Source organism: Lissotriton helveticus, chromosome 11 (assembly GCF_964261635.1).
Source record: "Lissotriton helveticus chromosome 11, aLisHel1.1, whole genome shotgun sequence".
NCBI classification, from domain to species: domain Eukaryota; kingdom Metazoa; phylum Chordata; class Amphibia; order Caudata; family Salamandridae; genus Lissotriton; species Lissotriton helveticus.
In genome coordinates this window covers 33,895,528-33,909,840 of record NC_136072.1, presented here as the reverse complement: position 1 = coordinate 33,909,840, position 14,313 = coordinate 33,895,528, and the positions used below count along the sequence as shown (strand labels likewise).

The following is a 14,313-nucleotide window of genomic DNA, read 5'->3' as shown; positions in this document are numbered from 1 at the left end:
CATGTTGTCTGGTGTTGGGTTTCTGCGTCAGGCTTTCTCGAGGGCTCGGCAGTTCTTCTTGGAGGTCTTGAGTTCGTCGGTGAACCATGGGGCTTTCTTGCTGCCGGGTCTGCTGGGCGGGGTCCTCAGAGGGGCGTGGTTGTCTGCGCAGTTGCTGATCCACTTCGTGAGGTTGTTTGCGGCCTGGCTGGGGTTCGCTGAGCTGGCGGGGGGGTCCTGGCTCAGGGATACGGCGAGCTGGTCGGCTGTGATCTTGTTCCAGCTTCTGCGTGCAACCTGTTGCTGGTGGTGGTGGGTCGTGTTCTTTCTGAAGCTAAAGTGGATGCAGCTGTGGTCCATTCAGTGGAGTCCGGTGGCGTGGCTAAAGGCGATGTCCTTGCTGGATGAGAAGACGGGGTCGAGCATGTGTCCTGTGTAGTGGGTGGGGGTGGTCACCAGCTGCTTGAGACCGAGGTTGGCAAGGTTGTCCAGCAGGGTGGTGGTGTTGCGGTCGTTGTTGTTCTCCAGGTGGAAGTTGAAGTCCCCGAGGAGGATGTAGTCAGCGGAGGGGAGGGCGAGTGGGCTGATGAAGTCAGCGATGTCTTCGCTGAATTTTGTGCGTGGTCCCGGGGGTCTGTAGATGAGGGTGCCTCTGAGGGTGGTCCTGGGGTCGGTGTGTATCTGGAAGTGCAGGTGTTTGGCGGTTGTGAGGGTGTCGTCGGTGTTGGTTGTGATGCGGATGTTGTTCCTGTGGATGATGGCGATGCCTCCTTCAGTCTGGTTGCCGCAGTCCCTCCGGGTGATCTTGTATCCGTCCGGGATGGCGATGGCAATGTCTGGCGCTGAGGAGGCATTCATCCAGGTTTCCGTGAGGAAGGCGACGTCTGGCGATGTTGTATCGAGCAGGTTCCAGAGCTCAACGGCGTGTTTGTGGACGGAGCGGGTGTTGAGTAGGATGCACTTCAGGTGGTTGCTGCTGGTGCTCGGCCTGGTGGGTGCGGGTGCAGTGCAGGTCCGGATACAGGTGAACTTGCAGGAGTGGCAGCTGAAGGGTCCGTGGGTGCGTCTCGGGGTGGCTCGGTAGCATCCCGGGATCCGGTCGGCATTGAGTGCTTTGAGTTCGGTGGCGTCGTACGTCCGGCGGGAGGGCTGGTGTCTGTGGGGGCCAAGGGTTCTGGCGCTGGGCGCGGTCCAGGCGCGGACGGGCGCAGACGGGCTTACCATTAGCGCGCCCACTGCGCATTTGCCACTCTGCCATATGTGGAGAGTGGGGGGGGGCGGAGCGAGGGAGGAGCAGCAGGGAGGCGGGAGCGGGGCGGCGAATGGGAAGGGCTGCAGAGGGAAGGGGGCGGGGCCCCAGGGGGCAGCGGCGGGGAGGTGGCGGGAAGCGCGGCAGGAGCTGGGTGCGACGAGAGGAAAACAATCACAAAATAAAACAACACGGGGCACAGGGAGAGAAACAGAAATTAAACAAGGAGCAATAACACAGGGGAAATACAATCGGAATCGAAAATACAAACGCAGCGCAGGCGGGGCAAGAGCAGTAACAGCGGTGGACCAGGGTCACAGCTGCGGGCAGCGGCGGCACTTGGCGGGAACGGGGGGCAGCCTGGGCTCACTCACGAGGAGTGTGCGCGGTGCGTGGGGGTGACCGGCCCAGAGGGACAGAGGTCACTGCTCACCACCGTGAGCACTTCGTCATATATGTCCCAGTGGGAGGGAGGAGCAGCTGGGAGGCGGGAGGCGGGAGCGGGGCGGCGAATGGGAAGGGCTGCAGAGGGAAGGGAGCGGGGCCGCAGGGGGCAGCGGCGTGGAGGTGGCGGGAAGCGCTGCAGGGGCTGGGTGCGACGAGAGTAAAACAATCACAAAATAAAACAACACGGGGCACAGGGAGAGAAACAGAAATTAAACAAGGAGAAATAACACAGGGGAAATACAATCGGAATCGAAAATACAAACGCAGCGCAGGTGGGGCAAGAGCAGTAACAGCGGTGGACCAGGGTCACAGCTGCGGGCAGCGGCGGCACTTGGCGGGAACGGGGGGCAGCCTGGGCTCACTCACGAGGAGTGTGCGCGGTGCGTGGGGGTGACCGGCCCAGAGGGACATAGGTCAGTCTGGCTGTCCCTAGTGACCCTCGTGGCAGTGACACGGACCCCATTCACCTTGACCTGGTAGAAGTAATGTTTCCCACTCTCAAGGATCACAAATATACTCTCTGAGTTCATCCCTAAGTAAGGGATATTTATTTGAGCATTATCTATTTCCTGTCCCTAGGGTCTACCTAGAACTGAGGCAATATTGGCCACCCCTGTAAAAATCTCAGCAGTGAGGGAGTTCTTTGGACAGGCAGAGTCCCCTTGCTTGACTCCTAGCTAAGCACAATCAAAGCAGCACGGTTAGAAATGGGACGGCTGGGCCACCGCCCTCCAGAAGCTCCGTCCTTCCTATTGGAATGGGCTTTTGAACACTTTCCTTCCCCCTAAGTCTGAGACTTTTATGTGTCTCCCTTGACCTCCCCATCGCTCTGATGGAGGGAACCTGAACCACCCTTCTTAGGGTCACCCCCATGTGCCTTGTTGGTCACTGAAAAACTGACACAAAGGTCTGCCTCTTCAGGAAGCTTCCTGGGATCAGAAAACTTGCTATCTACCAGTTGTTAGAGCAGCTCTGTAAAACAGAAATTGGGCATGTGCACCATCAGGATTCGGTTGTACAGCCTAGCAAAATCATTCACTTTTCTGTCCCTCACCCAGCCTTTCAGTGCCTTGCTGGAACAATCTAAGAAGTCCACCCTCGCCTGGTTTGTGAGATTCTGGCTGTCCGTGAACCTCTGTCTGTATTTCTCAGGGCTCAGCCCAAATTTGGTCAGAACAATGTCCTTCATGTTGGTATTCTTGGTTTGGTCTTCTACCACAAGTGTGAGAAGTCTGTCCCTCCCCACCGTGCACATGTAACTCGATAAGCTACCTGCCAGAACTTCTCTAAGACTTGTGCACCCTGAGGGCTACCTCATACTGAGAGCAATTTATCTATATCATATCCCGCCAAATAACTGGACACTAGGGACCCGATTCACAAAACTAACTTAAGACAAAATCCTAAGTTTACTACTTTTGGTATTCACAGAAGTTAGGATTTTGTCTTAAGTTTGTCTTAAGACAAACTTAAGACAGACTTAAGTTGGGATTTTGTCTTAAATCTGTCTTAAGACAAACATTAAGACAAAATCCTAACTTCTGTGAATACCAAAAGTAGTAAGTTTAGGATTTTGTCTTAAGTTAGTTCTGTGAATCGGGCCCTGAGTCCTTGGTTATGCAGACCCTCACCTCTTCAGTGGACTTTGTTGGAACGATGCCACCAATATTGCTGGACTCCATCTGTTTTGCTCTTAGGTCCAGCTCTCTGAGACAAAGATCAAGGGCCATCCTCCTCTCTTCCATGGTCAGTCTCCTTTCTTTGAAGGCACTTTTAGCCTCCTCCTTCTATAGTTTCTACTTGGCTATCAAAAGTTTGAGCTTCCTGTCCTCTAGCTCCTGTGGGGTTAAGCCCCCAGCAGACACACTGCTCCCTGCTCCATCCTAGGTTTTCAGATCATCCTGGTCATCTGCTGTGATCAAGTTGGGCTCTTCTGGCAGCTCAGGACCCTGATCTGGGGCCTCTCTCTCTCCTCATTCTCTCTTTGTGCTCCCTCCTCCTCACTGTCATCCATGTCCTCCTCTCCTGAGGTGGGCTGCCATTGTTGTACCCACTCAAAGGCCCTTGGAAGCTACCTGGAGAGTCAGGGCCATATTTATTGCGGGTTGCAAATCTTTTGCCCCACGTTGCATGGTGCAAAAGTGAAAAAAAACCTTGAAATGCAATCTATCAAGCCACGCAAGGCATCCTTGCATGGCCCTGAGTGGCTTTCAAAATCCAGAACACAATGCAGCACAAATCACTGTGTTGCGTTACTCGACCCCAGGGTATCATTCCATGGGTGGTGCATGGGTGTTACCATGCAAAACCATGGATATTGTCGCATTGCCAGGTTTACCATTACTGGAAGACTTGGGAATGTGCCAAAAGGCAGCGACTTCCCAGGGGAGGCATAACTAGGAGAAGTATATTTGTTTCTCCTAGTTCTGCAGCACATATAGAAAGAGAAAAAAGCCTCAGGTGCCCCTTACCTGCACAAAAACAATCCTTACAATGCAGGCTCACTATTTTGGTGATGCATAGCAGTTTGGGCAAATTCCCAGGTCTACCACTTATTGTATATCTGGGAATGCATCAAGAGATCCATGGGTTTTGCATGGGAACACAAATGCACCACCCATGGAATGCCTTCCTGGGGCAGAGAAATGCTATGGAGGGATTTGCGTTGTTTAGAGTTATTATGGATCTATCACACCACTCAAGGCCAGGCAAGGTGGCCTTGAGTGGCTTGAAAAGTAGCATTTAAGGTTTGCGTCATGCATGCACCCGATTGCATAGTGCAAAAGCGAAGCAACCCTTTAAAAAATATAGCCCTCAACATATTACTTTTCGTTGTGCCCCCGCCACCCCCAGGATGTGTAGCAGTTTGGGCTCATTACCAGGTCTACCACTTATGTTAAATCTGGGAATGCATTGAAAAAAACATGGGTTTTGCATAGGAACACCGGCGCACCACCCATGGTATGCCTCCCTGGGGCAGAGTAAAACAGCACAGCAGTTTGCGCTGTGATGCATTACTCCGGATTTATGAAGACATTTAGGGCAAGCCAACTTTGCCTTTGTTCCAGTTGAAGGGTGGTGCCAAATCCACACAACCACTTGATAAATATGGCCCTTAGTACTTAGTACTTTCTCTACAAATTAGACACTTGTCAGTTCTCTAACATTCCAAGTTTAAAAAGACAGTGTCAGGGCTCCTACAGATCCAATCCTCTCTGCCTGTTTAATTTGCTCACAAAAGACTATTTTATGCATACCAAGGGTTAAGGCCTTAACCTGGAAAGAAGCTTGTAGGATGAACAGCTCCAAGATGGCCGACAATGAATGAAGGTGCAGGTCTAGTTTATTAGTGCATCGGAGTTCTACAAGAAGCGCTCGCAGAAGAACGCTGATGCACTTCACCTGAACACTTAACGGAAGCACACGTATTCTTGGAGTCCCTCTTAGATAGTTAGTTGGTTGTTAGGATATCGTCTAGTTCGTCGGTGTCCCTACCATGTACAGTTACAATTCAACAAACCATTTCCAGCTCCGTATTAGGTCTTCAGCGCCGCTTCGTCGAAGTGGTGTCTCTGCGAGGATCATGCGCAGTTTGTCCTCAGAACGACCAGTTCCCCAGAGACCTGCGCAATCTTCTATTTAGTGTGAGACTAGAGTACACTGCTTACAGAGACCTGCACAGTCTTCTAATCAGCGAGTGAGCAGTGTTAAAAGTGTTCACACAAGTGCTGTTCTATTCCTGTGAGAACACCACTCAACAGAATCCAGCGCGTCGTTTCGAGGAGCAGCGGTTTCCGCCTTTGAAAGGACACGACGTTCTTCAAATCCAGATAATGAAAAGGAACTGTACAGAGCTAAGTACTAATTCAAAACTCAAAAGTTAATATCTTGTACTGCTGATGAATAAGAATTTAATACTTACAATTGAACTCTTACTCCAAGTTGAAACCTAAAAGAGAGAAAATTAGAGAAGTAAATCAAAAAGAAATATAGGTATTTAGAAACAAGTGATAGAAAATAGATAATAGTGAAAGAGAGAAGGTGAGATAACAAGTATATGTTCTTTCTTAAAAAACCCTTAGAAGTTCTTCAGGCAAGAAGAAACAAGTTAAACTTATAATTGCAAGAAGAATGTGAAGACCATAAAAGAGATGCAATTGTCTAAGGTTATTTAGGTATGTGAATGAGGATTAGAAAAATATAAATTAGGATTAAAGAAAGACATAAAAGTAAGCACTGCTGTTTTTCCTTGATTTCCAGGTCTACACCCAGGAGCACAGTATAGTGTCAGTCAGTCAGTGGACTTTGTTGGAATGATGTCACCAATATTGCTGGACTCCATCTGTTTTGCTCTTAGGTCCAGCTCTCTGAGACTGAGATCATGGGCTATCCTCCTCTCTTACATGGCCAGTCTCCTTTCTTTGAAGGCACTTTCAGCCTCCACCTTCTATAGATTCAACTTGGCTATCTCCAGTTTGAGCTTCCTGTCCTCTAGCTCCTGTGGAGTTAAGCCCCTGGCAGACACACTGCTCCCTGCTCCATCCTAGGTTTTCAGATCATCCTGGTCATCTGCTGGGGTCAAGTTGGGCTTTTCCGGCAGCTCAGGACCCTGGACTGGGTCCTCTCTCTCTCCTCATTCTCTCTTTGTGCTCCCTCCTCCTCACTGTCATCCATGTCCTCCTCTACGGAGGTGGACTGCCATCTTTGCACCTCCTCAAAGGCCCTGCAAGCTACCTGGAGAGTCTAGGCCATATTTATTGGGGGAGGCACATCTTTTGCACTACGTTGCATGGTGCAAACGTGAAACAACCCTTGAAATGCAATCTATCAAGCCACGCAAGACACCCTTGCATGGCCCTGAGTGGCTTTAAAAATCCAGAGTACCACAATGCAGCACAAATCACTGTGTTGCGTTACTCTACCCCAGGGTATCATTCCATGGGTGGTATGTGGGTGTTACCATGCAAAAAACATGGATATCGACGCATTCCCAGGTTTACCATTACTGGAAGACTTGGGATTGTGCCAAAAAGCTACGGCTTTCCAGGGGAGGCATAACAACGAGAAATATATTTGTTTATCCTAGTTCTGCAGCACATATAGAAAGAGGAAAAAGCCTCAGGAGCCCCTTCCTGCACAAAATCAATCCTTACAATGCAAGCTTGCTTTTACTATTTTGGGGATGCTTAGCAGTTTTGGCTAATTCCCAGATCTACCACTTATGGTACATTTGGGAATGCATTGAAAATTGGTTTTGCATAGGAACACCGGCACACCACCCATGGAATGCCTCCCTGGGGCAGAGTAACACAACACAGCCGGTTGTGCTGTGATGCATTACTCTGGATTTATGAAGACATTTAGGGCAACAAATCTTTGCCTTCGTGCCAGTTGAAGGGTGGTGCCAAATCCACACAACCACTTGATAAATATGGCCCTTAGTATTTAGTACTTCCTCTACAAATTAGACACTTGTCAGTTCTCTAACATTCCAAGTTTAAAAAGACAGAAGTTAACTTTTGTGCTTCATTATCATGTAACATATGAAAACGTGTCATCTGAAGCAGGTATTGGCCACCGAAACCCACCAATGAGCATGCAAAAGAAAGAGCTGAGATCTGTTGTTTTCTGTGTTACCCCATGAACGGTGCTCTAATTATTTACCTTAATCGTCTTGTTTTCATTTGTATGTGCTGATCCAGAAACAACCTGAGATTGCTGTGATTTTCCAGGTTGCAGCTAAATAAAACAAATGAAAGAAATAATAATTAATTAATCACTTTTTGACAAAATCATTGCTGGAAATTGAGTTTCTGGTACAGGTGGGTGAAACCCTACTCAATCAGGAACCACAATCTCTGTCATGGTGGACAACAAACAAACCCCAAATTAACCTGTGATTTTCCCTTTGGCAGGTTGGCACAAATGCAGTCAGGCTAAACAAGAAAAATCCCACACCAATTTAGAATAAGTAGAGTACAATTTATTAAAACAATAAAAAACTAATAGTAGAACCAGAAATATGCAGTTTTAAAGATTTAATGTCTTGCCTATATAACATACCTTGTTCCAAGAACCCTCTAAGGTTCTTGGGATGTTCTAATATGGCGATAAATAAAGCAAAAGAAAGAAATAATATCTATTTCCCACTTTATAACAACAACATTAACCTCTGCTTTTCCCCAAAAGTCCAGTGTTCAGTCTTTTCTGGCAATGGCAGGTAGGGGAGAAAGGTTGAGAACCAGGACAGAGGAGAGACGTGATTACTTAAGAGTCATGGGGTCGAGGTCTGGGGGACATACAGAGAATCCAGGCCATCAACTATTAAAATAGTAGTTCATTGCCCTTCCAGATGCAGAGTATAACAGAGGTCTTCTCCATGACTAGATGGCCACTTTCAGCTTCTTCAGGTTATCATATCTTGGTGGCACTTGGTACTCAATAAAGGTAGATATCGGAACTCACTGAGCCTGTCTACACACATAAATGATCCCTAAGATTAGGGGTGCCTTTTGTGCACATGATGTTATGTCCTCACATCATGTGATATAATTGTAATTGCAAAAAGAACAATTGATGGACAGAATGTTGACCAATGTCAAACATTCACCTCAATACACAGATCTGGGCCTAAATCAATTATTTTCTTGCTCCCCATGCCATTCCAGTTTAAACCCAGCCACAGGCAAATACGTCCCGACCCTGATGCAAAACGAACAATTCCTATCAGCATAATTTCACTCCCAACCACAGAGTTCCATGCAACACAATTCCACTCCACACATTTCCATTCCACACCACAGAATTTGGCAACAAACCACATAATTCAACTCAACACTTTACACAACACACCACATACATCAACACACCACACACATCCAATCCACACCACAGAATACCACTCATGCCACAAAATTCAACAGCACAGCACATAATTAAAGTCTACAACATATCAATAGACTACACACAATACCATTCCAGATAATTAAACTCTGTGACACACAATCCCACTTCACATAATTCCAGTTCACTCAAAACCACCTAATTATTATCCACATAATTGCTCTGCACACCATGCCACATAATTCCACTACACACATCCACTTCAGACAACACAATTCCATGCCACACAATTCCGCAACTAACAATTCCAATCCAATCCACAGAATTCCACTCCATATCACATACATCCACTCCACTCCATAACACATGGGTAAAAGATTTTGGGTCTGATTTAGATCATGGCGAACGGGTTAAGCCATCACAAATGGTGACGGATATCCTGTCTGCTGAAATATAAATCTCAATGTGTCCTATGGGATATGTATTGCGGTGGACGGGAGATCGATCAGCGTTGTGACAGAGTAACCTGTCCGCCCAGATCTAAATCAGGCCAATTGTCAGTTACAATGCCAATGGCTACAACTCTCGCAAATGCGAGACCTATTGCCATTGCCAGTGATTGTTTAAAATATAAAAACGCCCATGCCTGCTCCTATGCTTGTAACTTTTCCAATAAAAATATATTTACAAATTCAATAGAAATCTTGCGCAACTTGCAAGATCTCACAAGATCCCAAGACAGTAATGGGACTTGGCAGCCTTCTTTGATGCAGGCGGGTATAAATAATGCACCCTTCAGAATTGAGTTGGATCCAGCTGTCAATATTCTCAAGAGCCCCTGAACTAACCCATGGGGACTACCTCTCACCTGTGGACCCCAACTGTGCAGCACCTAACCTTAATTTGCTCACAGATGCATCCCAGTAAGCAGGGCGTACTACCATGGCCAACAAAGTGATGTGGCCCATTCCACCCCTTGGAAAATACTGATATTCAAAATGCAAGAAAAACCCTGTTTATAGAGGGCACTGATAGCTGTCTGTGTCAATAACCGGGACCCAGGCCATTGAAGGGCGTCTACCTTCTGTGGCTTCTCAGAGTGGGGGCAACAGCGACCGTTTTTTGACACCCTTTTTCCACTCAGAGGTGGTTAGCGTGAGATTGGTCATTCATCCCAGGATCTGTATACTGAGGCCAAATAGGAGTCAGGGGTGATTCCTTCTTCTCCAGTCCCTCCATCTGGGGCTCTGGACCCTCAGTTTGTGAGTGGTGCACTAGGTGTCTGAGCTTTCAGGGTGCACTGGGCAACCGCCCCTCTTAGCATTTCCATCACTGGTGGGAACTCATTCCCCAGACTGTACTCAGTCTGCATTTGGTGACTAAATATGATCCTTCTCTAGGTCAGCCTCATTTCGCCACTCCGGGGATACCAAGGCTACAAACACCTGTCCCTGGAACTGAGCTACTATACAGACTTGAGTGGTGTACTGCTCCAGGGATAACAGGCTTTCAACTACCACAGTCTGGCTGTCCCTGGTGACCCTCGTGGCAGTGACAGGGACCCCATTCACCTTGACCTGGTAGAAGCAATGGCTCCCACCCTCAAGGATCACCAATATACTCTCTGAGTTCACCCCCTAAGTAAGGGACATTTATTTGAGCATTATCTATTTCCTGTCCCTAGGGACTACCTAGACCTAAGGCCATATTGGCCACCCCAGTAAAAGTCTCAGCAGTGAGGGATTTCTTTGGACAGACAGAGTCCCGTTGCTTGACTCCTAGCTAACCACAATCAAAGCAGCAGGGTTAAAAATGGGACGGCTCGGCCACCGCCCTCCAGAAGCTCCGTCCTTCATCTTGGAAGGGGCTTGGAAACACTTTCCTTCCCCCTAAGTCTGAGACTTTTATGTGTCTCCCTTGACCTCCCCATAGCTCTGATGGAGGGAACCTGAACCACACTTCTTAGGGTCACCTCCATGTGCCTTGTTAGTCACTGAAAAACTGACACAAAGCTCTGCCTCTTCAGAAAGCTTCCTGGGATCAGAAAACTTGCTATCTACCAGTTGTTAGAGCAGCTCTGTAAAACAGGAATTGAGCATGTGCATCATCAGGATTTGGTTGTACAGCCCAGCAAAATCACCACTTTTCTGTCTCTCACCCAGCCTTTCAGTGCCTAGCTGGAACAATCTAAGATGTCCACCCACGCCTAGTTTGTGAGATGCTGGCTGTCCCTGAACCTCTGTCTGCATTACTCAGGGCTCAGCCTGTTGTGAATGTATCTAGGACCCTATTTAAATATTCCCGATTCATGCCCTTTTGTGGTTATAACAAAACATATCCTTATAAAGGCATAAGAATCATATCCATATTTAGTCATAGCCAATGCAGTCCAAATACGGCAAGGCTACTCCCATAGACTCCTAGAAAGTGCAACGCGTTCTTTAAACAAACCAAGCCTCCAGCAGCCCGGGGATTCCCCCTGCTTTTGTTTTGATTTGAACAAGAACTTCTGGAGTCCAGAAAGAACTGTACGTTTTTAGTGACCTCTTATGTCCAACCTTACGTCAAACTCGGCACCTTCCAGGTATAAATATACCAACATTTGCCTTAAGCAAACACACGGTGGTTTGGAGCAGAGCGGCTATCTACTTGCCCGACGCCCAGCTGATGCGAGAGCCGAAGGAAGACGACCCTCCCATTTGACACACTGAGAGAGACGCTGTCTTTTCGCCTGCCGAGAAATCCAGCTCCAGTGTTTCCAATCACCCTTGCGGGTTGCTGGGAGATCGAGTCCTGAGAAAGAGATACAAGACCTCCTTCATTCTATAAACCAAGGTACGGAGCTGATTAGATCCTTAGAGAATTCTTGATTCAGATTCTTGGCAAAAACTAACTTAACTTAAACTGCAGCTTACTTACTCCTTCCCACAGTTTAGGCTTAGGTAAGGTACACCGGGGTAGGCGTATCTTAGAAGCACCAGTTGAGTACGTTTAGTCAATGATTTTATGTATGTATATATTTTATCCATTTTAAGAATCATATGGCTCAGAAACCATATCAATGCTTTTACAGTATTATTTCATAATACTACTTTTACTGTACGCACTTTACTTTATGACAAGTATTGCAATTGTGGCAATTCACTTCTCTTGCATGAGAAAGAGGACTGCTCAATAAATAACAACTTTTATTGAAAACGCCCGTCTCTCTATTTCTCTGCACTCCTGGTGAAACTAAGTATGCACGATTGACTGAGTGAAATAGCTGTCTATTGATTTCACACCACTCTGGAGATATACTCCTTGTTCTGGAGGGAGCAAAGTTGTCATGTTTATGCGGTTGTCAGAAACTAATCCCTTCTTGTCTAATCAGGAAAGTTAACTCCTTCCTGTTCATTCGAGAAAGTTTCTAGTGACCTCTGAGCTAGCTGGCATACCTAATTAAGTCTAACATATTCAGTAGAGACCTAGATGACCTCAGTCATATGTCTAAACTATTGTTTGTGTTATTCCAATGCGCAGAGCCTATTGGGAATATAGGAACTACACTACATGGCGCCCAACGTTTGGTAAGGTGATAATCTAACGCAAGATACTAGAGTAACTCAGTCATACTTTTCACACAGACCCCTTTTCCCGTAAAAACTCCAATAGACGTCTGGAGTGGGTGAAAGGTAAATACCTGCCAGAACTTAGTAGAATGAGAATCCTATGTATTAGTTTTTGGTATAGTCAACCTTGAAGGATACAGTGTTCCAAAATATTGTGCACCTAATCTTTGTTTCCTTGAAACTTGCTCTGCAAACAAAACTTTCTGTCAGAAAAATGACGGAAAGTGATGATGAAAGAGAGAGAGCTAGAATAGGCGTCTTTCTACGGGGGCTTGTCCGGATGTTACCATAACGTGAGACCGAGTATACCCGGCAGCTTATCAAGGACTGCTCATCATCATGACGGCACTTATAATCGCCTACATGAACATGAAATACATGTGACTTCTACAGGTAACTACACACCATTGCAACTTGACTGTAGTGTTTTACGGCCCCCTTGATGTGTTTGGACTAACACGTGGCGTAATCAGTCATTTCTAGTTTTCTCCGAGTATTGTCTTTGTCCAACTGGAAATTTGCTTGAGCTACATACCAGCACACAGCGACTGTCAAGCTACATAATTATGGACGGTGCCATTCCTATCTGACCTTGAAACCTACAAAGGTTCTAAATTCGCTTGATCTTGCCCTGACGAAGCTCCCAAGGTTGGGGAGCGAAACGCGTTGGCTGTCTTGTGCACCTTTGAAAAAGATTAATAAAAAGAAAAATATATTTTTTAACTTCTTACCGCCGCTGCAAATTACTTTGATATTGGTGCTGCCTCCACATGTCTTCAAATTTCTTTCTGGGAACCCAGTGGGACCTAACCATAGCAGGTCTTGGAGGTTGAACAGCACAAGAGACTGAATAGTTTATGGGACTTTTTGAAGTTTGAGGTGCTTTCTCGGTTGGTCCGCTGTGGAGAACTGTTTTTCTATAGAATAGCAGCTCAACTTATAGCAGATGACACAAGTCTCCAAAAAGAAGACCCGTATGCTATAATCATTCCGGTAAATGTAAGAAGAACTATAACTCTTATACTTATACAAAATGGACTATCATCAAGAGGTGGTACAGTCATATTTATGGTAGAGGCCCATGAATATCGGCAGACAGAGGTATTCTATTCATGGATACATTTTCCAGCAGCACACGCTGTGACACAAGATTTCCACTATTACAAAATAGAGGAATCTCCAGAGGAATGCGCTCCTTTCGAGGACGTTGAAATTCCACTAACATACCAAGAGCACCTGCTCTGGTTTAATGGCGCCCTAAAACATCAAAATCACATTACCAGGCTCGGTCCACTAGGTAGACCAGGAGCCACATGGCCGGTTCTAGCCAGCTACACACCACATCCCGACATTGAAAAAATGTCAGACCGGGAACTTTTAGCTCAGCTAAAACAACTAATTCAAATACATAGACAATTGGTCCAATATGTCATGCGGACTTCAACAGTCCAACCAGCAATAAAAATTCCACAGCACACCCCTCACCAGGGGAACACAAATAAAATCACACCACAGAATATACAATCAGCCATTGGCAAAATACCCGCAAAACGGGAACAAATTCCATTCTGGTTAGCTCAAAAAATCACTCAAATAGAGGCAGTATTTCCTGATACTACACCTCATGAGAAACACAGAATTCTGACTATCTGTCTTCCAATGGGGATCGCACCACATGTGGAGGACTGTGACACTTGGGGCACAGTCTTTGCTTCGATATACACAAAAACACATGGTGTTCCGTCTATGGCGGTTATACCAGACGTACTAAGACAGATTCAAAATGAATACAGTCCAGAACCTGATTTAACTCTAGGTATGAAATTACTGAAAGACTTCAAGCAGGTCTCAGCTATATTACTAGCCAACATAAAAGGAGAAGCAGCATCTGTGGCGATCTGCCAGAAATTGAAAGAAACAGATATAGCAGAACAACCTTTTGAAATTGCCAGAATCATAGAAAAATCCTATGAAGAACTAGGTAGAGATAGTTTGGGTGGGAAACCACTAAAACCCCAACTAACTGAAAATCCTGAAAAAACTTTATTAAGAATAATCTCAACACTCCCAAAAAGAGTTGAGAGGGTAATAAACAAACCACTCCCAGAGAAAAACGGTTTCAGTCCAGAGGAAGGTCTCCTCAACAGAGAGATAGATCTCCAGAAAGAGGATGCAAGTCTCCCC

General features: G+C 46.4%; 1 protein-coding gene across 1 annotated transcript in view; it reads right to left on the bottom strand.

Annotated features, from left to right (window-relative positions):
* LOC144790640 (uncharacterized) overlaps positions 1-14,313 on the bottom strand; it is a 552,900-nt gene that overhangs the window by 120,785 nt on the left and 417,802 nt on the right. The window contains exons 25-26 of the mRNA XM_078665372.1: positions 7,340-7,414; positions 5,598-5,624 (exon numbers count right to left, since the gene is read on the bottom strand). Of these exons, the coding sequence (XP_078521498.1) occupies positions 5,598-5,624; positions 7,340-7,414 (102 nt within the window). The remainder of the gene's footprint in view (positions 1-5,597; positions 5,625-7,339; positions 7,415-14,313) is intronic.